Raw genomic sequence first — 26,263 nt, forward strand, 5'->3', positions numbered from 1 at the left:
TGGAAGGTCTTCCTAGAAGTGCCATTTGAACATTTGAGTGACAGGTTGAAAGGCCAGAGAAAGGGTATTCTAAGCAGAGGCACCGAGACAGAGGCTGGATGTGTGAAGAAGGAACAGGTGACCTGGTGCCACCACAATTTCGGGGACAGATATGAGTTTGGGTTCAGGTTGGTCTATCACCTGGTCCCTTTGGTTCTCTGGGCCTGTTTCCCCTTCTGAAAATGAGCTCTGAGATTTGATGATGTTTGATGGAAACCCATGCCTGGGGATCAGGACAAGAAACCAAGATGAAAGGAATTTAGACAGGTTTTAAAATTTGTATTAATTTAACAAACGCTGGTCCAGCAATTCCCTAGTGGCCAGGCCCTGTTGCAAGTGCTTTTTCCCAGATTAGATTATTAATTCTTATAGTAGCCCTAGAGAGAGGCACTATAATTATCCCCATTTTACAGATGAAGAAACTGCGGCACAGAGAGGTTCAGTGACAGTGTGCGCGTGGCAGAGCTGCAAAGCAAAGGCGGGCAGTCTGGCTCTGGAGTTGGTTCATGTGGACCTGGGAAGGGAGAGGGGAGACCGCAGGGGCCCTCGGGGTAGACCTGAGGGGTTCAGACAGAAGAAGGTGGAGGTGTCCTCTGAGGAAGGCTGCAGCCTGAAGCTGGAGGCTCGGCCTCGGCTGATGAAGTGACTACCACGTGTCAGCTCCCAGGAGCCTCCACACAAGCCGGATCCTTTCATCACATTTAATGGCCCATAGAAAATGGGCTCATTTCCTTTCTCTCTCAGCACCAGCTACGGACTCTTTCCTGACTTATTTATTCCCCCTAGGAAGTCTTTCTTTGCAGGCGTCCCGATGGCTTCTGCAGGTGTGTTTGCTCTGTGTCCCCATCAGGCTGTAGGGGCCCATGGGAGGGGCAGTGGCACCCTGCAGTCAGCACCTGTCCTCTCTTCAGAAACATCTAGGCAGCTTCAGTTCAGCGGCAGTTCCCGAGCCCGGTATGAGAGGCTGAGATGTGAGCCTGACGGTGGTAATACGGCAGCAGCCACCATGTATTTAATGCGCTTGCTGTGCCTCCCCTTATCACCTCTGCTTTAACTCTTTGAGGCGGGAACAGTTATTAGCAGCCCCATTTTGCAGATGAGGAGACCAAGGCTCAGAGAGATTAAGTAGCACATCCAAGGTCTCACGGCTGTGGTAGAGCAGGAAGTCAGATGGAGTCAGGCCTCTTGGACCCCAGAGTCTGAGGTCTTAGCTGCCACGCAGGGGAGAGTCTTTCAGTTACTTCCAGTTTCCTTGAAAGACAGGCGTGCTTGTTTTTCAGAAGAAGAAAACTGAGGAGTCACCCACTCTCTGGCTTTTCCTACCCAGTGCACACTTAGACTTGAAAAGGGACACAAGAGCCATGTCGTATAGTGGGTTTGTGTTTCTGAAGTGCTGGGATCAGCCAACAAGCATTCACTGAGCACTTCTTGTGAGGGCTACATTTTCAGAGGTCACCCTGGTTCATCTATGCTCTTGTTCCCAGGAGCATTCCCTGTCATGCCCTGCCCCTCTACAGGCAAAGGAGCAGAGGGCAGGGTGCCAAAAGTCCTGTTTCATTCCCAAGTCCAGCACACGCCAGTTGTGTGATCTGGGGCACGATCGTTTTGTTATTCTTGGCCTCAGTTTCCTTTTCTGTGAAATGGTCAAATGGTCATGCTGACCCAGTTGAATCTGCCTCAGGAGTAGTGGTTGTTATGAGCATTTTATAGCCTCCAGAATGTTCCTGAATCTTCTCTGTCTAATTTGATCCAGGCCTGGACCACTACAGTAGCCTCAAAACTAATCTCCTAGTATCCTCTCTTGTTGTCCATCCTCCCTGCAGTGGCCAAAGGGATCTTGTTTTTTTTTTTTTTTTTTTTTTGAGACAGAGTCTCACTCTCTTGCCTGGGCTAGAGTGCCATGGCGTCAGCCTAGCTCACAGCAACCTCAAACTCCTGGGCTCAAGCGATCCTCCTGCCTCAGCATCCCGAGTAGCTGGGACTACAGACATGCACCACCATGCTTGGCTAATTTTTTCTATATATATTTTTAGTTGTGCATATAATTTCTTTCTATTTTTTTAGTAGAGACAGCGTCTTGCTTTTGCTTAGGCTGGTCTTGAACTCCTGACCTCGAGCGATCATCCTGCCTCGACCTTCCAGGGTGCTAGGATTACAGGCATGAGCCACCGAGGCTGCAAAGGGATCTTCTTGAAATTTAAATAAGATCCTGCCACTCTTCTGCTGAAAATCCTCCAGGCGTCTCCTGGCATGCACAGGACACAGCCCTGGCTCTCCAGCGTGGCCTGTGTGTAGCTCTCTGATGGCCCGGCCTGCCCCTCACACCTTGCCTCCTCCGCAGCTCGCCCTTGCTCCAGCACTGCAGTCACACTGGCCTCCTCTGTGTTCCTTGAGGGTTCTTGGCATGTCCCCACCTCAAGGTCGTTGCCCTTGCCCTGTCTGCTACTGAGTGGGTCCACTCTTACCCCACTTCCCATCTTCCATGGTTGGCTCCTTGTCACTCCTAAATGCCACCTAAGGACCTTCCCTGAAATCCCAGTCCACCTTCCATCACTCCCTGCCAGTTTCCTGTTTCAGTTTCCTTGTAACTCTTATCTCTATCTTTACTTACCTTGTGCATTTAGCACTAACCTGTTTATTTGTCTTCTCATCTCTGGATGACAAGCTCCCCAAGGGTAGGGACTTTATTAACTGTGTTCCCCCAATACCTGGCAGAGCCCCTTGCATATAAAGGTGCATAAATGTTGAATAAATGAATAACATAGCAGGTTGCCCACAGAACAGCCCTTGCCAAATAGCCCAGGTCTAGACAGAAACTGCAAAGAAATTGGTGTTGACAGATTGAAAAAACTTATAGGAGAATTTTGTAAGTTATGTGTACACCACAGCACCCAGTTCAGCAGACACACGAATCTCTGATCTCCTCTGGGAGAGACTCACTGTATAAATCTACAAAATAGTCTTGCCGGGCGGGTATTGTCAGCTCCATCTTGCAAATGACAAAAATGAGGCTCAGGAAGATGCCCTGAAGGCCACTGTGGGACAGTCCTGGGATCTGTACCCAGGGCTTTTGGGCCACATGGCCCAGAGGAGCCCTTGAATCTGTCTCGATGGCTGGGTGGCACACCACTGTGAGCAGGAAGAGTGACCAGTCAACTGCTTGAAAGAAAGCAAGGACTCTGCAGTGTTAGGTGGCCACTCAGCTACGGCCCTCTGGGAGATTTCTGGTTTATTTTTTTATGTTTGCCTATAATTTCCAAAGCTTTTACAATGAGTTTCTGTTACTTTTCTATTGGAAAAAAAAAAGGGGAGTTATTTTTTAAACATCTCTCTTTTTAGCACCACATCCTATGGTCTTTTTTTGTCTTGTTTTGTTTTTTGCAAGATTCAACCTTCTGTTTCTATCTACAGTCTTGATGAAGAAGCTGGAGCCCAGGCCCCTGGAGACAGGGATGTGGGTTTGAATCATTCCTGGGCAGGTTGGCTGCAGGTTGTCGGGAGGGTAAGACAAGATTATGAAAATAAAAGCCCTTTGTAACCAGAACACGCAGGAGGGAGGATTATGCTTTGCTGCTGACGCTTAGTTTGGCTTATGGGATTGTGGGGCAGGGAGTAGGGGAGGCCTGGGGAAGTTTCCTGAACTTTGGTTTCTGTTCAGCGTGGCCAGTTGAAGGGAAAACAAGCTTCAGGTCGCTGAGGCCTGTGGGCATTCCACGTCACATTCATTCCTGGAGCCTGGGACATTGCCAGGAGCTCCAGCTTTCTTCCTTAGAAGCAGTGTGGCCTTGGACAACTCACAAATTCCCTTTAAGCCTCACTTTTCTGTGGAAAAAGGGGTAATAAGCACCTATCTTTGAGATTATTGTGGGGATAAGTATTTAGAACAGGGCTTCTAAATCAATCTCAGATCTGTCATGAAAGCCAGTGTTCTTTTTTGGCGGGGGTTGGGGGGGTGTCTCACTCTTGCCCAAGGCTGGTCTCAAACTCCCGACCTCAAGCAATCTTCCCACCTCAGCCTCCCAGAGTGCTAGGATTACAGGCACCGCACCTAGCCAGAAAGCCAGGGTCCTTAAATGCAGAAAGTGAAATACACAGGATGATAAAGGAAACCAATACTCTTGAACTATAGTGTCTTTATGAATTCACTAAAAAACAAGATCTAACAGTGAGTCTAATGTAACGACTGTAATTTTGAAGTTATGATGAGGGTGAGCATTTCATTATGTCTGCAGTAACTGAAACATGATGGGAAATGATTCTAGTGGTGACAGTGTATTGCCTACATGCATAATTGGAGGGAATGCTAAATATCAGGTAGGGTTTAGTGAAAACCAGGTTGTAAATGTTTCCCTATCCAGTTCACAGGCCCCTGAATGCTCTCCATTTAGAATCCTGCCATAGAAGGTACTTGACATGCTGCAGGTAATTCCCAGCAATGACACATGTCCCTTCCCTGACCTCCTTGGGGCAGAGGGTCCTCAGGGTTGGCAGATATGCCATGGAGGGACTGTGGAGAAGGGATAAATACAGGCCTGGAATGCTGAGTAGTAGGGTCAAGGATGGTAAAATTAGGCCTTTCCTGGTCTCTCTGAGTAAGCCATCAAGGGCCTGGTGAGTCAGGAGAGGTGTCAGGCATCTTTAGAGATGACGTAACCTCAGGTAGTGTTCATGTCTGCAGTCTGGACTGACTGCGGCTCTTTAATTAAACCTGGGGCAAGTGAGTGCAAGGTGGGTGGGGTGAGGCTGGAGACAGCCTGGTACGGAGAGGGGCAGAGCATTGTTAGGTTGGGAGGTGACAGCATGGGCTCCAGAGGCCACCTGCCAGGTCGATCCCAGCTCTATCACTTACTAACTGTGTACCCTGGCAGGTTGCTTCACCTCCTTGTGCCTCGATTTCTTCATCTGTAAAATGGGGATATAATCATACTGTCTTATGGAATGTTGTGAGGAGTGGAGTATTATTAATATATTTAAAGCTTTCAGAGCAGTATTTGGTAGGATAAAGTGCTTAATAAATGATGACTGATATCAGTATCTTCACTGTTATTCTAGGATTCATGAGCTTTGCCTACTCAGAGTAGGTTTCCTGAACATTCTTTCTCTCGGCTGCTCAGATCTGAATCAGATACAGCTGGGTATGGTGGTGCACACCTGTAATACCAGCTATTCGGGAGGCTGAGGCAGGAGGATCATTTGAGCCCAGGAGTTGAAGTCCAGCCTGAGCAACATAGTAAGACCCTGTTTCTAAAAAAAATAGAAAAATTAGCCAGGTATGGTGGCCCATGCCTATAGTCCCAGCTACTCAGGAGGCTGAGGAAGGAGAATTGTTTGAGCCAAGGAGTTTGAGGTTGCTGTGAGCTGTGATGAGACCACTGCACTCCAGCCTGGGCAACAAAGTGAGACCCTGTCTCAAAACAAACAAACAAAAAATACCCCCCCAAAACCAAAAGGAACAGTGGGCATTAGCTGGGGCAGGAAGCAGTAGGTGTGGAGGATGTCCCACAAAAAGCAGGCAGCTTGATAAGTCAGATGGTCATCGAGTGTGACATTCCAGGCTGGGCCAGGGGCAGAAGAGGAGGCCAGGCATGTCCTACAGCACTGTGTGCAAAAGGATGAGAAGCTTGGACTTTGTTCTCCTCCTGATAGTGTTATCATGGAAAGTTCTGTTTGTTTTTTTAACTTTTTATTCAAAAGAAGTTGCAAAAAATAGTACAAAGAATTCCCTTCACCCAGCTTCCCCTAATAGTGACATCTTATATAGCTGGAGTACATCACCGAAACCAGAAAATTGGCATTGGTACATTGCTAGACTACAGAGCTTATTCAGTCTCCCCCACCTTTTTTTTAAAGCTTGCATTCATTTGTGTATGTATGTGTGTGTGCATGTGCACACTTAGAAGGATTTTGAGCAGGGAGTGCCATTGTGTTAGACATATGTGTTAGACGGATATCCCTAATCACTGAAGGGGAACAGACTGGAGGGGGCGCATTGAAAATTGTTGGCAGGAAATGAAGAGGGCCTAAGCGATAGTTGTGCTTGTGGAGAGAATGGGAGGGGATGCAGAGTGGAGGAATATTTAAGAGATGAAGGTGGAAGGAACAGAGGACTAGCTGTGAACAGGATGATGGTCAGAGCTATGGTTAGAGTTAAGGAAGAATGGAGGAGGAACAGGATTAGAGGAGAATATGCTGAGTTCAGTTTAGAATGTGTTCAGTTAGAGGAACACCCAACCCAGCTGGGATGGGCACCAGGGAGGACTTTCTGGACACAGAGGGCATCAAAGCTGGGTGTTAAAGGATGAGTAAGAGTTGGCTAGGTGTGTATGGGAGACGGCATTTCAGGAGAGGGCCCAGGATTAGGAAATGCATGGAGGTCATAGTCTGGATGTTGGACAACCAGTACCGAGAAGGTAAGAGATAAGAGTCTGAAATACTGGGGAGGGGGTGAGCCTGGTGGGAGGAATAGATTTGTGAGTCATCGACATGACTCATATGATCATGAAATGCAAGAGCTCATCTGGGGACAGTGTGTAGAGTGAGGAGAGCAGGAGCACTGTCCTTTAAATGCAAGCTTGGGAGTGTTGATCTTGAGATCTGGGCAGAGGAAGAAGAGCCTCTCACAGACAGAGCAGGAACGATCAGAGAGGTGTGAGGAGGACCCAAGGTTGCAACCTCGCAGGAGCCAGGAAGTGGTAGGTGCAGCTGAGAGTCCAGGAAGAGGTGGGTAAAATTGTTCCTCACCTGGATCAGCAATTAGGAGGTCCCTGGGTTGGAAAGGACCCTTGGCAAGCACCATGCAGTGGAGTGGTGGAGTGGGAGTGGGGTTGCTGTGAGTTGGGCAGTTGAGTGAGAGGTGAGGATGTGGAGACAGTGTAGACAACCATTTCTTGACATGTGACCCAGAAAGGGAGGCAAGGTTGTGCATTAGCCAGAAGGGGATTCCAGATCAGGGGAGGGCATCATTTGCAGAGTGGGGAAGACTGGAGCATGATGACAGAGGGGTCCTGGGGCTGGGTCTAACTGTTTAATGGGAGACAATAAAGGTGAGGGTGATGTGCATGGGCTGTGGGTTCAGGCTGCCAGGGTGTGAATCCCAGCTCCACCAGGTACCAACTCTGTGACTTGGGGCAAGTCACTTAACTCTGTGTCTCTGATTCTTCATCTGCAAAATGGGGGTGATAACAGTTATCTATCTCTTAGTGTTGTTACTGAGCATTAAGGAAGTTACTATGTGTAAAGCCATCATGACAGCCCCTGGCACATCGTAACCACTCAGCAATTGTTAATATTACTATCTGATTATTCATCTCTTCTCTTGGTGTCAGTTTCTCTCATTTATTCAATATTCATCCATTCTTATCTATAAAATGGCTAGGTTGGAGGAGTTGATATTCATTCATTCATTCATTCATATATTTTACCATCATTTACTGAGTACTTGCTCTGTGTCAAGCACAAGGTCAGGCAATAAGATTTTTGGAGAAGTTGGCACTGTTCCTCCCAGGTGTGATGAAGAGCCAAGTCTCTAAAATTCTGTCATCTTCAAACTCTTCCCCAAAGTGGAAAAAAACAACATATTTCCATCACAGTTCTTGAGTCAATGGTTGGCTTTCTTTCTCAGGAAGAACAGCCCATTGACATTTTGGCAGACCCAGAGCACTGGGTTTAAAATCAGGCACTCAGGCCACTGGTTCCCACTTGGCCCCTAGCTTACTAGGCTGGCTTCAAGTCAATCATCTAATTTTGTGTTTCAAATTACAAGAGTAACACTTGTTCTGTGTAAAAAATCCAAGCCATGTTGAGCAAAGTGGAAAGGAAAGTGTTCTGTGCCTTCTTGCCCCTTGGCAGATCCCAGTCCCCAGAGAAAAACCAGTTAAATTGGAGACTATTCTTTCAAACTCCTTCTTAAATGTATAAAACACACATCACACAGAGATATGATCATACAACACAAAGTGATCTGATATCTGCTGCTTTTTTGTTCTTCAACCATGGGTGGAAGCATCTCCATGACAATACATATAGCTTCAATAGCTGCATTGTATTCCGTGGTTTGAATATACTATAATTTAATTAATTAAATTAATCCGTTACTGGTGGACATTAAGGTTGCTTCTAATTTTTCACTCATTCTTAAAAATAATACATTGCTATGCAAGTATAATTGCGTACTTGTGCAAGGATTTTGGTAGGGTAAATTCTTGGAAGTGAAAGGACATTTTATCATTTGGAAGGCTTTTGGCTGCCAGTAACAGAATTCCTACCTCAACATGTTTATCTCACATAAAAAGTGAGGTGGGACAGTTCTAGGGGCAGTTAATTTTGGGGGTCAGACTTGTCATTAAATATCTTTAGTCCTTTTGTCTTTCTGCTCTGCCGTCCCCACTGTGTTCATCTTGTTACACCCGAGCAGAGCGTAAGGCAGCAGAGAAAGGTATTCTTTCTTCTGTCCCAGTTGAACGATGAAGAAACCTTTCCCAGAAGCCCCTTGGCTGCCTTCCCCTCCTTTCTCATTGGCCAGGATCATGTCACATGGCCTTGCCTAAGCCAATCACTGGCAAGGGGAAAGGACTGTTATGATTGGCTTAGCTCAGTTAAGGTTCACCTGAGTGCCTGAGAAGGGACAATACTGAGGCAGTGCCAGGGAGGAAGAAGGAAAATTGGCTGCTGGGTAGACAGCCAGCAGGGCCTGCCTTGCTCGTTTTGGTAGAAGTTGCTAAATTGTTTCACAAAGATGATTCCTGCCCACCCTCAGTGCAGGTGCAGTGTTTGGGAGTGCCGGCTGCTCCACCCTCAGCAACCAGGCTTTCTGCTCATCTTCGTCTCGCGGGTGAAAAAGTGGGGTTTTATTTTAACGTGTGGTTCTTTTTTCCGTGAGTTTGATTATCTTTTCTTAATGATTTATATTTCCTGCGAATTTCCTGCTTATGTTCTTTGCCTATTTTTAAGTAACAATTATTAAAAAAATAATAGTTAGGGCCGGGCGCGGTGGCTCACGGCTGTAATCCTAGCACTCTGGGAGGCCGAGGTGGGCGGATCATTTGAGCTCAGGAGTTCGAGACCAGCCTGAGCAAGAGCGAGACCCCATCTCTACTAAAAATAGAAAGAAATTGGCCGGGCGCGGTGGCTCACGCCTGTAATCCTAGCACTCTGGGAGGCCGAGGCGGGTGGATCGCTCGAGGTCAGGAGTTCGAGACCAGCCTGAGCAAGAGTGAGACCCCGTCTCTACTAAAAATAGAAAGAAATTATATGGACAACTAAAATATATATACAAAAAATTAGCCGGGCATGGTGGCGCATGCCTGTAGTCCCAGCTACTCGGGAGGCTGAGGCAGTAGGATCGCTTAAGCCCAGGAGTTTGAGGTTGCTGTGAGCTAGACTGACGCCACGGCACTCACTCTAGCCCGGGCAACAGAGTGAGACTCTGTCTTAAAAAAAAAAAAGAAAAATTATATGGACAGCTAAAAATATATATAGAAAAAATTAGCCGGGCATGGTGGTGCATGCCTGTAGTCCCAGCTACTCAGGAGGCTGAGACAGGAGGATCGCTTGAGCTCAGGAGTTTGAGGTTGCTGTGAGCTAGGCTGACGCCACGGCACTCACTCTAGCCTGGGCAACAGAGAGAGACTTTGTCTCAAAAAAAAAAAAAAAAAAGTTAAATGCTTATCATATATCAGACATCTTGTTTAACCTTCACAACAACCCTATAAAGTAGATAGTATTATCCTTGTTTTAGAGATGAGGGAAGTGAAACACCAAGAAATTGAGTAACACGTATACAGTTGATACGAGATCGTCTTGAATTAGAACCCAGCTATGCACCTGGGTACGTGTCATACATTCTGCTGACGTGTTAAAGGAATAGTTTCCGTTCATGGCTTATTTCATAGCTGTATTTCTGGGAAGAGCCCATTTGAGGCAAGTCCAGTATGAACTTCCTAAGTTTTAAGAACCTGGAGTTGGGGTGTGGGGATTGTTCAGCCTGGCACTGGGATCCTGGGCAAACCTGAGCCTCCATTTCTCCTTGGAGTTTTTTCCTAAAAAACAAACAAACAAACAAACAAACACCAAGTTGGAGCTGGGCACAGTGGCTCATGCCTGTAATCCTAGCACCTTGGGAGGCTGAGGCGGGAGGATCGCTTGAGGTTGAGAGTTTGGGACCAGCCTGAGTAAGAGCAAGACCCTATCCCTACAAAAATAGAAAAATTAGCATCTCTACAAAAAATAGAAAAATTAGCCAGCTGTGGTGTGTGCCTGTAGTCCCAGCTACTCAGGAGGCAGAGGCAGGAGGATAGCTTGAGCCCAGGAGTTTGAGGTTGCAGTGAATTATGGTGATGCCATTGCACTCCAGCCTGGGCAACAGAGCGAGACCGTGTCTCAAAACAAACAAACTAACAAAAACAAATAAAAAGAAAAAAATCAGATCCTAGAGGTTTGTTTGGCCTATATGCTCCTTGCTCTTCTACCAAGTGCCTTCTCTGAGTCATTCCTGACACTCACCTTCAAGGTGCTCATCTCACCTCCCTCTTTAGCTGAGAACAAATGACCTTATAACCATTGTGTTAGTCTCCTTGAGCTGCCATACCAAAATGCTGTAGACCAGGTGGCTTAAACAACAGAAATTTATTTTCTCACCATTCTGGAGCCTGAATGTCCTAGATCAAGGTGCTGGCTGATTTGGTTTCTGGTGAGGACTCTCTTTCTGGCTTACAGAACTCACTGTGTCCTCACATGGCCTTTCCTTGGTGCATGCATGGGAGAGGAGAAAGAGAGAGAGGGGGAGAGAAAGCAAGCTCTCTGGTGTCTCTTACAAGGACAGTAGTCCTGTTGGATGAGGGCCCTATCCTTATGACTCATTTAACCTTAATTACAGGTACCTCCTTCTCGGCCCCATCTCCAAATACAGTCACATTAGGGATGAGAGCTTCAACATATGAATTTGGGGAGGACACAAACATTGTACCCCTGGTCCCCCAAAAGTCATGTCCTTATCAAAAAGCATATTCATTCCATCCCAACAGCCCTAAGAGTCTTAACTCATTACAGCATCATCTCTAAAGTCTGAAGTCCAAAGTCTCATCAGATATCATCTAAATCAGATAGGGGTGAGACTCAAGATACAATTCATCCTAAGGCATAAGTTCTCTTTGGCTATGAGCCTATGAAAGCAGACACATCATATGCTTCCAAAATATAATGGTGGGATGGGCATAGGGTAGACATTCCTATGCCAAAAGGAAGAAATCAGAAAGAAGAAAGAGATGACGGGTTCCAAGCAAGTCCAAAACCTCAAACCCTAGCAATGTAAATTCCACTAGATTTTTTTTCTTTAAAGATGAGGGTCTTGCTATGTTGCCCAGGCTGGAATGCAGTGGTGTGGTCATAGCTCAATGCAACTCGAACTCCTTGCTGGCCTCAAGTGATCTTCCTGCCTCAACCTGCTGCTGAGTAGCTGGGACTACAGGCGTGCACTACCATGCCCAGCTAATTTTAAATTTTTTGTAAAGATGGGAGTCTCACTATGTTGCCCAGCCTGGTCCATTAGATTTTAAGACTTGAGGATAATCCTCTTTGGTTTGATGATCCTCCTTCGGGACCCACAGCTCTGTGGCATGGTTCTGCCTCCAAGGCTATAGGTGGCAGCCATATACTTTGAAAGCAAGGAGGCAGCCCTGATGATCTCTGAATCAACTTTGGGGTCATTCTTTCCCTTTTTTTTTTTTTTTTTTTTTTTTTAAATCTTACTCATTTTTGTTTTAGACATGGGATCTTGCTCTGTTGCCCAGGCTAGAATACAGTGGCATGATCATAGCTCATTGTAGCCTCAAGCTCCTGGACTCAAATGGTCATCTGGCCTCACCTTCCAAGTAGCTGAGACTACAGATGGGTGCCACCATACCTGGCTAATTTTTTAAAAAAGATTTTTAGAGGCCAGGCATGGTGGCTCATGCCTATAATCCTAGCACTCTGGGAGGCTAAGGTGGTAGGATTGCTTGAGCTCAGGAGTTCAAGACCAGCCTGACCAGACCAGCCCTGTCTCTACAAATAATAGAAATTAGCCGGGCGTGGTGGTATGCGCTATGTTGCCTAAGCTGGTCTCAAACTCCTGGCCTCAAGTGATCCTCTTGCCTCAGCCTCCCAAGTAGCTGGGATTATAGGCACAATCCACTGTGCTTGGCTTCTTTCCTTTTCTTGAAGGGTAAAGCATATTCACAGCCAAATAAATATATGGTCCCATCCTGTAGAATCTCAGAGGTCCAACAGTCTTGCTTCATTCTATCCTACTTTCTCTGTCCTCTTTTGTTCAAACTGGCAGTTTCTCTGCTGTCTTCTCTCTTCCTGGCTTCTGCTGAAATGGCAGGTTAGATCCATGGTTCATAGCCTCACTAATTTCCCTACCAAGTGATTGTTCAGCCATACCTACTGTTCTCTTCAGAACCAGCCTTTTTATTTTTTGCAATGCGGATAGGCTAACAATTTTGCAAATCTTCATGTTCTGGTTCCTTTTAGCTTAATAATTCCTTCTTTAATTCATTTCTTCCCTCTCAAATTTCACCATGAGCAGTAAGGCCTTTAATTCTTTGCTTAGAAATCTCTTCTGTTAAATACCCAGTTTCATTGCTCACAAGTTCTACCTTCCACAATTCAGCCAAGTTCTTTACCGCTTTGTAAGGATAGCCTTTCTTCCAGTTTCCAATGACATGTTCCTCATTTCCTTCTGAGACTTTACCAGAATTACCTTTTAATCTTTGTATTCTTACCAGCATTCTGCTCATGATGGTATATGTGTTCTCTAAGATGGTAGAGGCCTTCTTTCCAGCTCTCCTTTTTTTCTTTCTGAGACCTCACCAGAATCACCTTTAATATCCATGTTTCTACCCACCGTCCCTTCATGACTACCTGGGCTTTTTCTAGCATGCACCCCAAAACACCTCCAGTCTCTACACATCACCTGGTTCCAAAGCCACCTCTACATTTTTAGGTATTTTTATAGCAGCGCCCCACTTCTCAGTACCAAAGTCTGTGTTAGTCTGCTTAGGCTGCCGTAAACAGAATATCAAACCCACCCTCATAGCCTCATTTAACCTTAATTACCTACTTATAGGCTCTATCTCCAAATATAGGGGTTGGGGCTTCAACATAGGAATTTTTGGGGGGCACAAACATTCAGTTCATAACAACCACCTATAAGAATTTTCTTCCCAGAGGAGGGAGATTGAGGAGGGAAGAGTGTGGGGCATTAAGTGCCACATGGGCTGGGGGCTTTGCTCTCCTGGCATGTTGTCACTCAGGTTGCCTGATGCTCATCTCCCCTGTCCCTTTGAACCCAGGTTCCAGGCTCACTGTGGCCTTGAACAACTTTCCTAGCTTCTTTGAGTGCTATTTCCCTTGCCTGATAGGGTTGTAGTAAGATTTAAATAAATCTCAATTATTTAATGACAACTCATTTTCTTGTAGAACAAAAGATGCCCTTTTGTTCAAAACCTCCTGTGACTCCTCTACCTTAGGGTGGAATCCACAGTCTTTGCCTCACGTACAAAACATCTGTGTGTGGCCTTCCTTGCTAATCTCTGACCTTCCCATCTCCCGTCTCCCATCTCCCCACTGCCCACTCTGCTCCAGCCACACTAGCCTCCTGTACTTCCTGAAACACACCAACCAGGCACCTGCCTCAGTACCTTTGCACTTGCTGTTCCCTCTGCCTTTTCCACTAGATATTCACATGGCTCGCTCCCTCATGTCATGTAGGTCTCTATTCAAATGTCAAAGTGGGCCGGGCGCGGTGGCTCACGCCTGTAATCCTAGCACTCTGGGAGGCCGAGGCGGGTGGATCGCTCAAGGTCAGGAGTTCGAGACCAGCCTGAGCGAGACCCCGTCTCTACTAAAAAATAGAAAGACATTATATGGACAACTAAAAATCTATATAAAAAAATTAGCCGGGCATAGTGGCGCATGCCTGTAGTCCCAGCTACTTGGGAGGCTGAGGCAGTAGGATCGCTTAAGCCGAGGAGTCTGAGGTTGCTGTGAGCTAAGCTGATGCCACGGCACTCACTCTAGCCTGGGCAACAAAGTGAGACTCTGTCTCAACAAAAAAAAAAAAAAAAAAAAAAAACAAATGTCAAAGTGGCCTTTCCTGGCTACCTTATAATTATAGCACTCTGTCACTCTGTTTCATTGTTTTTTCTTTGTTGTGTGTTTCCTTCCTGTATTACATTATATTTTTATGTGTTATGTGCCTCTCTCTTAGGAAATATGCTCTAAGAGAGACTTTGTCAGCTTTGTTAATTGCTAAATCCCCAGGAGGCCTAGAACGTTTAAGATATTCCTTAGGTGCTCGTTTCACAAATGGATGGTTGGATGGATAGATGGATGGGTAGATGCCTCTACTGAAGCTCCTATTTCATTTATGGTAACTCTGTCCCTATAGTTTGGTTTCCCCACAAGACAGTGAGGGGAGGGGTTTTGTACACAGATTAGTACCCACTTGAGTTTAACGAGTGAGTGAGCAAAGGGGATGCGTGTGGTCCCATTTCCCCAGCTCACAAAGCTTTGCTGTCCTCTTGGCCTCTGTGGTTTTTTCCTTCCAGGCAATGTGTTCTATTCCTGCCTTCCCCTCTGCCCCAGGGTGTGGCACGTCACAAGCTCCTGGTAGTCTGCTTTCTGTGTTAGGGCATGGTCAGGCAAAGCCAGATGTAGAGCCATCCTGAGTAGCCCTTGGGATGGTCTGTGCCACTGTTGTCCTTCGCAGGGCCCCTGGTGCATGGTGGGTGCCCAGGTGGGTTTCCTTCCTCTGCTGCCCTCTGACTCTTAGTCTTTCTCCTAGTCGTGGGCCAGGGTACTGGAGGAGGGACAGGCCTGGGCTTCCCCATCATCATGCCTATGCAAATTGTAGGGTGCCGCGGGGAGCTGGGGTGTCCAAGCTGGGCCTAGTGCGCATCCTTCTGGGCAGGTTTCTGGTTAGGAATATCCTTCCCTTCCCAATCGTCCCAAGAAACCTGCCATTCTCCTTCACTAGCCAGCCCAAGGACCACCTCCCGCAGAGGCTTCCCGCCTCCCCTGTAGACCCAGCTTTCCTGCCTGTCCCTTCCCAGACCCCTGCCCCACAGCTGCTAGCTCCCATTGGCTCACCTGTCTCCCTCCTGCTGAACCAGGAGCTCTCTGGGGGCAGGACTGGGCCTAAGCAACCTATTCCTTCTGTGTCGCCCCACTCCCGCACCTTGCCCGGCGCCAAGTAGGAGAGGCATAAATGTTGGTTGAGCTTGAATGAAACCCTCCCTTTCTGTGTCTGTCTTTGCCCTTGGCACAGAAGAGTCTAACCAGTGTAGTTGGAGGAGCCAAAATCTTCCAGAAGGAAGGGACATGGTGGTTCCCTGACCCCGAGCTGCCGCTGTACTGTCTGTGTTACAACCTGGACTCCTCCAGGCCCCTCCCTCTGCATCCTGGACTCCTGTCAGACCTGGGCCTCTGACCTGGTGTTACTTTGTATTACTGTGCCTTTTAGCAATAGTTCTACTAATGGGAGAGAGCTGTCTGAGGCCCAGGGCATGAGGACAAATGTGCCTCAACTGGGTATCCCTTCTTGATGGCAGACATTGCATTTTGTGCATTCCTTCTATAAACCACCACTGAGGCTGGGGATCCTTCTCAACTCAGCCCTTCCCCTCAGGACAGCCCCCACCGGCCTCTGTCAGCCTGGCAGTGTTGCTCCGTAAGATGAACTCTGTTTGCCAGCCCCAGTCTGGGGCCTTTACACTCAACTCAGTGACTTACAGAGGTTCATATATAGACCTTGAGGCAGGAAATCGGGAGAAGCATAATATTTTTGTATAGAAAGCTCCCTCCAAATCATACCACACCCATATCTGCCTTCTCTGGGGGTGAACAGTTGCGGAAATGCAGGCTCTGGTGCCAGGGAAGGTTGCTGAGTGATTCTGCCTCTACTGTGCCTTTGAAGAGAGAGAGCATCAGAGTCTCCGATCCTAAGTCATTGTTCCAGGCATGGCTCCCACTTGCTGGCTACAGACCTTGTGACCTCTCTGAGCCTCACTTTCCTTATCTCTCAAATGTGGGTCCCATTAGGGCCCAGCCCCCTGGGTCATCACTTTGCATCGTATGAAATGTGGGAGATGATGGTGATTTTATAAACCATCACATGTAGTCTGCCAGAAGACCTCCCCTCCCTTACACCAAGAAACCAACTCCTATTCATCCTTCAAAGCCCAATTTAAATGTTGCCCCCTTTGAGAAGCTTCTACTTTCTTTGTGCCTTATCCCAGTCTATTTTTACCACTGGAGTCTGGTTTGGGGTGGAGTTGTTGGAATATCTGTCCCTATCTCTGACTAGGTTGTAAGGCCTGGCTGGGGGACAGGACCCCAGCTTTCTCAACTGCATATAGTGGGCATGTAGCAAACGTTGAATTGAACGTCCGGCATAGGAATTCTCGTCTACTAATAGCCACTGTTTGTTAAGCACCTGCTAAGTACCAGGCCCTGAAATGAGTGCCTCCTATGTGTTAATCCTGACGTGGGCGCCGTTTGTCCTCCCATTTTACAAAGCAGGAAACTATAACTCAGAGAGGCAGAGTAACCTGGTCAGGGTCACACAGCCCGTCGGCTGAGGAGGTCAGAGAGGTGAATAAATGGCCAGGCTATGTGAGAAGTATTCATATCACCTGGAGCAGATAACATTTATTCCTTGGCATAGAATTGAGACTTTGTAAGAACTGCCGCTCGGGGTGGTTATGGCTGTTTGTAACTGTTAAGTCTGCTCAGGCTCTGGGGCTGGAGGACTGATACAGAAACGTTTCTCTCTGACCGTGGTTTTCTGAGAGGACCACAGGGCTGAACAGGGCTTGAGAGGGTCGCAGGGCCATTGTTCCCCGTGGCACGAGCTGGTGTAGGTGCAGGGGGAGATTTGATCAGCCAGAGGTAAACACAGTCATCAGAGACTCTAGGCAGCAGAGGCTTGAAAGGCCCCCACGCTGTACTTGAGGAGGTTAGGGGGGCAGTGAGGAGGCTGGGCCAGTCATCTGGGGAGGGACAGAGGCTAGATTGTGACCCAGGTTAAAATGGCAGGGTTTGGGGCCATTGGCTGTGGCCATGCCCTGTGGTGCTGGTGCTCAGGCCCGCAGAGGCCTTGTCCCCTCTCACAACTGTCTGCTCTATGCCGGGCTGTGCTGTGTGGCACCTGGGTGCACCCTCATCTCCCCTACTAGATTAACCCTCTTCTGGGGCAAAGACTGGGTCTGCCCGTCTGTGGCTCCCCAGCGCTGGATGAAGGAGTGTGTGATAGATGGATCCGGTTGAAGGGGTCAGGAGAGACTGGGTGAAGGGGTCAGGCTTCGAAGCATGATGCACTTGCACTTGCAGGACGGAGAGGAGCCTGCTCACTGGTGGAAGCAACGGTGAGAGCAAAGACCAGGAGGCTGTTGGGGCTGGGGTCCTGCAGGGTGGTGTGAGGATGATGAGGGGCTTGCTTCACAGACAGGCGAGCTGAGGACAGAGAAAACAACCAAGAGGCCTGCTGGGCATGGGGCGGGCAGCACGGGGCCATGGCAGTCACGTCCATCCCAGGGAACACTTGTAGAGCTTTTTGCAAGACAGAGGAGCAGTGTTGGATGACACCTTTTTCCACGCTTGTTGGAGTGTTGCTCTGCACCAGGTGCTCTGCATGTGCTGTCTCCTGAACCCTCAGGACAGCCGACATGGCAGGAGCTGCCATTAGCTCCACTTTCCCCCTGAGGAGGTGGAGGCCCAAAGTCACATAGTAAGTGTGAGCACTGGGCTTCACACCCAGGTCTGTCCAAGCCCAGAGCCCTGACCCAGGGCCCCTCAAGGGCAAGCTGACGTGTAGCAGGCCTGTGTCAGGGCTTCATGAATGCAAGGGCTGGTTTATCTACTGGACTGAAAGCTCCCTGAGGGCAGCAACCGTGTCAGGGTCACCGCTGGCATCCCCGAATCTGCCCAGCGTGGCCTCCTGTGGGCTGAATGGCAGTGGCTGGCCAGTCAGCAGGTGGGCTGCGGAGGGAGGGAGGAAGCTGAGGTGGCCCGAGGTCCAGAGGCCTTCCCTGGGCCAGGCGGCACGTCCTGGCTGTGCGCAGGTGAGATGTGTACTCCATGGCCTTCTGCTGCCTGGCCTTCGTCCTCAGGCGGCCATCGCCAGGGGCCATCAGCCATGCATAGAGGGCTGCCAGTGGGCGTGAAAGGTTTGAATCCTGCCTCTGCCGCGTGCCGGCTCATGGCGGGGCACTCAGTTTCCTCCTTGGTAAAGTGGGGATGAAACGACACCTACCTCACTGCACTGTTGAAACAGTCAGCAAGATCCTTATACAAAATGCGTGGCCAGGTGCTGGCCCTCCATCGTCACGTATAGTCATCGGCCCGTATTTTGCGTGTTCTGCATCTCTTTTCCCTGGCAGCAGCACAGACTACCGAGTTTGATGGTAAAAACAAGATATTTCCCTTGAACTTGAGGGTGCCCCGTGCAGTATCTGGCCCAATCTGTGTGTGAGAAAGGGCAGGTGGTCTCCATGCAGCAGGGCACCATACAGACTCCGAGCCCAGGGGCACGTGGGCGTGGAGAACAGCGCCCTGACGTGGCACTGCCCTCAGGGACCCCCTTCCCCTGGGAAATGGGATGAGAGAGGGAGTGGGACAGCGCCCACTGCGGGGCCACAAAGTGGCCGGGGGCGGATGGCATCCTGTTCCCTGCTGACTGACCGTGACCTGTGCTCTCTCCCCAGAGACTGATGGAGAGGCAGAAACGGAAGGCGGACATCGAGAAGGGGCTGCAGTTCATCCAGTAAGCGTGTGGCGGTGGGCGGGCGGGGGGCTCCTCCTGCAGCCAGGCCCTCCCAGGGCACCGTTTCCTGCTGAGCCTCACTGTTCAGGCTCTTGTGTGCACTGGGGTGTGGGGAGGTAGGACGGGCCAGAGAGGGGCTCGTGTGGCAGGTGGCAGGGCCCCTGAATGCCACAGGCGTGGGTCATCTTTCCCTCACCCTCTGCCTTTGCACACACACTCCCCGTCAGTGCCCTTGCTGCCTGCACACACCTTCCAATGCATCAGTGGTCTGCCTTGCCGAGCACCTACTATCCCTCAGGCTCCGTGCTGGGCCCTTCACATCCATTGTCTGTTTAATCTTCACAACAGCCCAGTAAAGTACGTGGCTTCATTTCTGTTTTGCAGATGGGAAAGCTGAGGCTCAGAGAGGTTAAGAAACTTGCTTAAGGTCACACAGCTATTGAGGGACAGTATTCTAACCCAGTGCTGGTGGACTCTAAAACCTTCGGTTCCCTCCATTATGTGTCCCCCAGAACCCACGTGCCATGTTCGTTTCTTCTTTCTTTTTTTTTTTTTTTACTATATAAAATATCTTGACTAACCTTTTTCTTTTATTTCTCTTAAGTAGATCCTTAGAGGCATACCTGCTGTGACACTATGACTCGTAGGCTTTGTGGCCCCTGCTTGCGCAGGCCTGGAAGGCATGCAGCCTAGCACTTCTGTGCTCGTAATTTTGTGTTCTTTTTCATAAATAGGGCTCCCCATAAAACTGGAACTTGCCTCTGCATGCCCTCATGCACTCCCCAATTTTGTTCTTTCACACGGATCTATAAAACACTCCCTGCCTTTTGTCACCTACAGTGTCACTACAAACCAGGTCCCTTTTCTCACACACTGTGACCACGTTGCTGTCAGAGAGCGAGTGTTTATATTAACACAACACGCTCTCTCTCTTTCCTCAGCTCACAACATGGTCACTTTCCCTGACTACTTCCGAAGGGTGTCCGAAGATGGGATAATTTGATCAGGAATTTTTGGGAGCACCTAGAATGTGGCTCCAGGGCTTGCAGGACCCCCCACCTGGGCTGTTCGCTCACCTGCCCTGCCCTGCTGCCAGTGGGGGTCCTCAGACCCTCCTCTGACCTGGTCATCAGAGCAGTCCCTGGTCAGCACTCTTCATGGGTGGGCGGGGGGCCTTCTCCCACTTTGGGGAGCAGGGGTTCGATTTCTGTGAAGTGCTCAAATGTCTTCGGAGGCCAGCCTGGCCAACAAGAGGACCCTTACGGCTCCTGTTTTTTGTAAGAGGAGTTCTGTATCTTTGACCTCTGTCACTGATTTCTCTGGAGCCGGATCCGCATCCTAGTTTCCCACTTCCTAGGCGGCTTCCTTGCCTGTGAGGTGGATATAATCCACTTCCCTCACAGGGTCGTGGTGAAGGTTAGGAGGGCCAGTGGTGCTGGGGGAGAACATTTGTTCTTGTGTCCTGCCCCACTTCCAAAGGGGTGTCGTGGAAGGTGCAACAGCGGGTGGCCTCCTGGGGCCCAGCTGTCGGCCTCCGCAGGCTTTGCAGGAAGCACAGTAGGACTTGCTCCTTTTAGCATCAGTTGCGCTGTTTTTGCCCCACTGCTCCTACACCGCGTTCACACATGCATGCTGCACGGGCTTGGCAAACATCTGTTAGGACCTCTGGGCACAGGCATGTGGGAGCCATAAGGTGAATTTGGTCAGGTGGGTTGGCACTGGCTTGCAGAGGGCCTTAAACACCAGGCTAAGACATCCTAGGACAGGGGTGTGACCGATTGAAGCTGGAGCTGATGCTGGAAGAGGAGAGGCTGCAGCCAGGAGGGTGGTGATGGGATCTGGGGCCAGGACAGCACAGGGGACAGACACCTGGGGCAGCATGGGGAGGGAGGGAGGGCCGGGCCTGGGCTCTGACAGGGGGGAGGCAAGTGAGAGGGTGGGATGGCAAGCCTGATGTCACAACTAGGACCACCTCACACACACGTGCACACAGGCGCAGACCTCTAGCATCTCTCTCCCCTTTTGTCACTCGCTAGCTGAGACTTCCTTCTTGCCCAGGTGTTGGTAGCATTTCCAGCCAATGGAAAGAGCCCAGCCCTGCTCTCTGGCCCTGCGTCTGGTGCTGACCTGCTGAGTGACCTTGGGCGAGTTGCTGCCCCACTCTGCGTGTCTGTTTTCCCCTCTGTGAAATGAGGCTCCAAGAGACAAACCCCGGTTTCCCTTCCTGCTTGGCCATTCAGCTGACAGATGTGCCTCAGGTCTCCTAGGCTGACGCCTTCTTTCATACTAAGCTGCTGTTATTTAGCCACGGGAAAGGGGAGGGTCCTCCAAACTCCACCTAATTTTTTTTTTTTTCTTTTTTTTTTTTTTGAGACAGAGTCTCACTTTGTTGCCCGGGCTAGAGTGAGTGCCATGGCGTGTGCCTAGCTCACAGCAACCTCAAACTCCTGGGCTCAAGCGATCCTACTGCCTCAGCCTCCCGACTGGGACTACAGGCATGCGCCACCATGCCCGGCTAATTTTTTCTATATATATTTTAGTTGTCCATATAATTTCTTTCTATTTTTAGTAGAGACGGGGGTCTCGCTCTTGCTCAGGCTGGTCTCGAACTCCTGACCTTGAGCGATCCACCCGCCTCGGCCTCCCAGAGTGCTAGGATTACAGGCATGAGCCACCGCGCCCGGCCTCCACCTAATTTTTTGAGTCTGGCATGAGGGGTTGACAGGGTCAGAGCGTACCTGGTGTTGGCTGGTGCGTGTGTGTTTTATGGGAGTGGACAAGAGAAGGACAGAGACTCCCAACCTACGGGGGCCCGAGGTGGGCTCTGGACGCCTCACCGCCGTGGGCCTGCAGGCACAGGTCTGGCTCGGTGAAGGCGTGGTCATTCCCAAGGCCCAGTTCACATGTTAGTTCCTTGACACTCGTGCTTCCTGCCTTTCCCTGCTGCCCCCGTCCCCACAGCTCCTGCTGCAGGAACGCCTGTGCCATCCTCTCTTCCTGGCGTTGAGCTGCCTCTCAGGCCAACGGTGGCTCCTGCCCTCTCTCCCTAATGTGACTTAGAAAGGCCTTGGGATGCCTGCTCTCCTTTTAGGAGAGGACTTTGGGGCTGGTCTACTCTTTCTCGGCATCTGCACCTGCAAAAGCCTGGCTGTCGGCCCTCGAGGAAATGCACATTCTTCCATCAGAAACAGAAGGCCTGCATGGTGATAATTTAGGGGGAAAACCGCTGTCCTCTCAGCCTACTCCACGAGGGGAAGTCTGAGGTCTGAGTTGGAGGAGCCCACTCCTTGAATGACTTCTGGCCTGCAGCTCTGACTCCTGGGGCCTCCATGAAGCTGGGACCCCCTGGGCTCACCTAGACCTCGTGTCCTTCTTCTTTCCTGCTAGGTCGACACTACCCCTAAAGCAAGAAGAATATGAGGTGAGTGTCAGCTGCCGGGCTGGGCAAAGGTGAAGGGCAGGGGTGCCAGGGCTGGGGCTGGATGGAGAACATGGTCTGAGCCCCCATTCCCCTGCCCCGACAGGCCTTTCTGCTCAAGCTGGTGCAGAATCTACTCGCTGAGGGCAATGACCTCTTCCGGGAGAAGGACTACAAGCAGGCCCTGGTGCAGTACATGGAGGGGCTGAATGTGGCTGACTACGCTGCCTCTGACCAGGTGGCCCTGCCCCGGGAGCTGCTGTGCAAGCTGCATGTCAACAGGGCCGCCTGCTACTTCACCATGGTGAGCCTGGCTCCCTTCCTCTCCTCCACCTCTGCCCTAATCACCACGTCCCCCTGGCTGCCCGCACCCTGGTAAGCCTGTGGGCCCAGGCCCAGCCTCGTCCACCTCCTCCTCCCTGAATCTCAGCTCCACAGCGGACTCACCTAGAGAGCTTTTAAAAGTATTAATGCATAATAAAAGTTTTTGTAAATGATACTGATGCCCTAGCCCTACCTCAAGTGAATCAAGTCAGCATCTTGGGGTGACCCTGGGCATCGGTGGGAGTCTGACTTCTGCTGCTCCTCCCTCCTGGCCTCCTGAGCCCATCCCACACCCTCAGCCTCCTCACTCTTTCTCTTCAACTCCCAGTCCCTCCCTCCTCTCCTCTCCTTAGAGCTCCAGCCTCCTTTGAGTCCCTGTCCTGCTCGCCCGCCGACTCAGGCATTCATCACATCCTGTGGGAGGCTCTGCTGCGGGCCCTCTAGAGGACCCCGTAACACCTCTGCAGTCCAGGGTGGATGCTTCTGGTTAAATGAGCCTCCAGGTGCCTGAGGGCTTAACCCTTCACATTCTGTTCTGTGCACAGAGCTGCCATCACAGTTTTACTTCTCAGAGGTGACATTGTTCCTCTTAGTCCATGACGTTCTGAACTGAAGGCAGATGTGGAAATAGATGTGTTTGAGTGACTGGGCTTATTGTGGTAGAACCTGCAGGCCCCTCCCCGTAGTGTCCTGCCAGCACCCACTGCAGCCCTGCCAGCTGCATGCGGACGCCTTTGATCAGAGTCTGAATGCCAGAGCGCTTCCTGCCTTCTCTGCTGCAGCTCTCCAGCCCCATCCTAGACCCCAGGAGTCCAGCCGGGAAGAGAGGCTGGTGTTCAGGCCTAGGTGGGGCAGGAGGCCCAGGGGAGGGAAGCTCACGGGTGCTGACCAAGGGCTGTCTGCTCCTCTCCGGCAGGGCCTGTATGAGAAGGCGCTGGAGGACAGCGAGAAGGCGCTGGGCCTGGACGGTGAGAGCATCCGGGCGCTGTTCCGCAAGGCACGCGCCCTCAACGAGCTGGGACGCCACAAGGAGGCCTATGAGTGCAGCAGCCGGTGCTCCCTCGCGCTGCCCCATGTGAGTGCAGCTCTGCAGCGACGCCAGGGCCAGGCTCAGATTCCAGGCTCCAAACCCTCTGCTCTGGCCCTCACTTGGGCCCAGCCACCGTATCTTTCTGAGCCTCAGTTTCCTCCTCTGTGACATGGAGTTGCAGATACTGACATTAACGATACTCAGCATTCTCTGAGCTCTGATAGTGTGCAAGGCACTGCTAAGAACACATTGTGTATTAACTCAATCCTTGCACCAACCCTATGAGGCAGATACTGTTATTTATTCCCATTTTAAGGATGAGTAGGCAGAGATGTGGAGAGAAAGGGCCTTACCCAAGATCACAACAGCCAGGGGATGGCAGAGCTAAGACTTGAACACACGCAACCTGATTCTAAAGTTGGTGCTATTGACTTCTGCACTCTAAGAGCACATGATTGCTGTAGAGATTGAAAGGGTGTCCTTGGCCAGGCGGGTGGCTCACGCCTGTAATCCTAGCTCTCTGGGAGGCTGAGGCGGGAGGATTACTTGAGGTTAGGAGTTCAAGACCAGCCTGAGCAAGAGCGAGACCCCCTCTCTATTAAAAATAGAAAAAAATTAGTGGTACAACTAAAACTAGAAACAAAAAATTAGCCAAACTTGGTGCGAATGCCCGCAGTCCCAGCTACTTGGGAGGATGAGGCAGGAGGATCGCTTGAGCCCATGAGTTTGAGGTTGCTGTGAGCTAGGCTGACACCACTCTAGCCTAGGCGACAGAAGACAGAGTGAGACTCTTGTTTCGAAACAAACAAACAAACAGAACCTTTCTTCATGATAATAGTCCCTGACCCATATAGCATTTTACAGTGTCCACAGCGGGTGCACACCCAGGTCTTGCCGGTTGCTCACTCACGAGGAGAGCAGGGCAGCTTGGTCCCCACCACAGGTAAGGAAGTCGGGACCACTGAGGGCTTGTAAATAGCATGGGGTCAGTACCTAAACCGAGGAGGACTCCTGGTTCTGCATTACGGAATCCCCTCTTCTCCCGGTCTTTGTTGGGCAAACACTGACGGAGCCCCTGCTCCATGCTGGGACCAGAGACGATGAGACCAGGCCTGCTCTTCAGGGCGCAGCAGTGGGGTAGGGAGATGGACAGGTGCACAGGATGTCATGGCCTCCCCCTTACCCCTTTGCGCCTGGACCCGTTTGTTGTTTCCTGTTTCTGTGTTTCCTGACTGATCTCCCCACTAAACTGGAAGCTCCATGAGGCCGGGGCCTGTCTGCCCCGGCTCCTGCCTGGCACGTGGTGCACGTTCAGTGCCGCAGATATGGAGAGGGGAAGGAAGGACCGGTACTGTGCAGTGACCACGAGCTGTGGGCCAGGCACGGTTCAACGTTGACACGCCCTTGCTCCTTTGGGCCTCGTAACCCAGGGTGCAATCCATGGGTCCTCACTTGCTAAGAGTTCCGAGACACTGTTTGGTGATAGAAGCAAGTTGTAGAACTATAGGTATAATATGATTCCACCTACATTAAAAAAAAGAGAAAATTCTCACAAAACAAAACTAAGCATTCTTTATAGGCCTGCATGCACGTATTGCTAGAAAGATCTGCAAGGAAACTTCAGACCAACACAGCGTCATTCCCTCTGGGGAGGGGCCTGCGGTGAGGGTGGGGGAGGTCCAGGGAGCACTTGCTCTCTCTGCAGTAGTTCCCCCTTCTACAGTGACACTGTCACTCACTGAATTTTAGGGAAAGAAAAGATAATATTAACATAAAAACAAGATTAGTCCTTTCCCTCCCCCAGATTAAAGGGAAAACAAAAGCATGGGGTCGTGGTCCCGGCCCCACCACTCACTAGCTGTGTGACTTGGGCAAGCCAGGGTCAGCTCCTTCGGCCTCACTTTCTCATCTGTAACATGGGGTGACAATGGTCCCCCCTTGCAGGGCTGCACAGGCGTCCAGGAGACTTTGTGCGCCTGGGCAGACTAACCCACCGCTGTCTCACCTTCTCCAGGATGAAAGCGTCACTCAGCTTGGTCAGGAGCTGGCCCAGAAGCTCGGCCTACGTGTGCGCAAGGCATATAAGAGGCCCCAGGTAGGTGGGCTCCAGGCCCTGGGGGTGGGAGGGTGGGGATGAAGAGGTCTGAAGGGAGGGACCAGGTAGTGAGTGAGGGTGGCCAGGGCCCGGTTAGGACAGAGGGGTGACACAGCAGCCGATCTTCCCTCTCCATTGGCTGAAAGCCCTGGAATGACTGCCAGACCTTTTGGAAAAGCAAAGAACAGCCAATGCTTCTAGCTCACCTTAGATACCAGCTGCTAAAAACTGCTATCTCCCCTGCCCTGGCTGCCTTTAATCATCCTGGAGGTGGCCTGAGTTGACACTGGCATTCTTCAGCCTTATGTTCTCAAATAATCCCTGTATGGTGCAAATTTGAAGTGTCAGTATCTGTTTGACTAGTTCAGATCCACATAGATTCCTTTACCACCCACCGCGTGCCAAGAGGCGCATGTAGGAAAGCGTATGGCTCTAGAGTCTCTGCCGTGACCTTGAGCAAGTTAGTTCACGTCTCCACCTTGGTTTCGTCATCTGGAAGGTGGGGTGGTTATGCCCACCCACCTCAGGGAGCTCCTGGGAGCTTTGAAATGCGAG

General features: G+C 50.3%; 1 protein-coding gene across 2 annotated transcripts in view; it reads left to right on the top strand.

The window, feature by feature from the left end:
- ZC3H7B (zinc finger CCCH-type containing 7B) overlaps positions 1 to 26,263 on the top strand; it is a 51,259-nt gene that overhangs the window by 3,261 nt on the left and 21,735 nt on the right. The window contains exons 2-6 of one of the 2 annotated variants that reach the window (XM_069491804.1): positions 18,783 to 18,841; positions 22,229 to 22,262; positions 22,366 to 22,563; positions 23,500 to 23,658; positions 25,628 to 25,708. In XM_069491804.1, coding sequence (XP_069347905.1) covers positions 18,789 to 18,841; positions 22,229 to 22,262; positions 22,366 to 22,563; positions 23,500 to 23,658; positions 25,628 to 25,708 — 525 coding nt within the window. In that variant the 5' untranslated portion in view covers positions 18,783 to 18,788. Of the gene's footprint in view, positions 1 to 18,773; positions 18,842 to 22,228; positions 22,263 to 22,365; positions 22,564 to 23,499; positions 23,659 to 25,627; positions 25,709 to 26,263 lie in introns of those variants that run through there. The other variant, XM_069491806.1, reaches the window with a different exon arrangement.

This window comes from Eulemur rufifrons, chromosome 16, assembly GCF_041146395.1.
Source record: "Eulemur rufifrons isolate Redbay chromosome 16, OSU_ERuf_1, whole genome shotgun sequence".
NCBI lineage: Eukaryota > Metazoa > Chordata > Mammalia > Primates > Lemuridae > Eulemur > Eulemur rufifrons.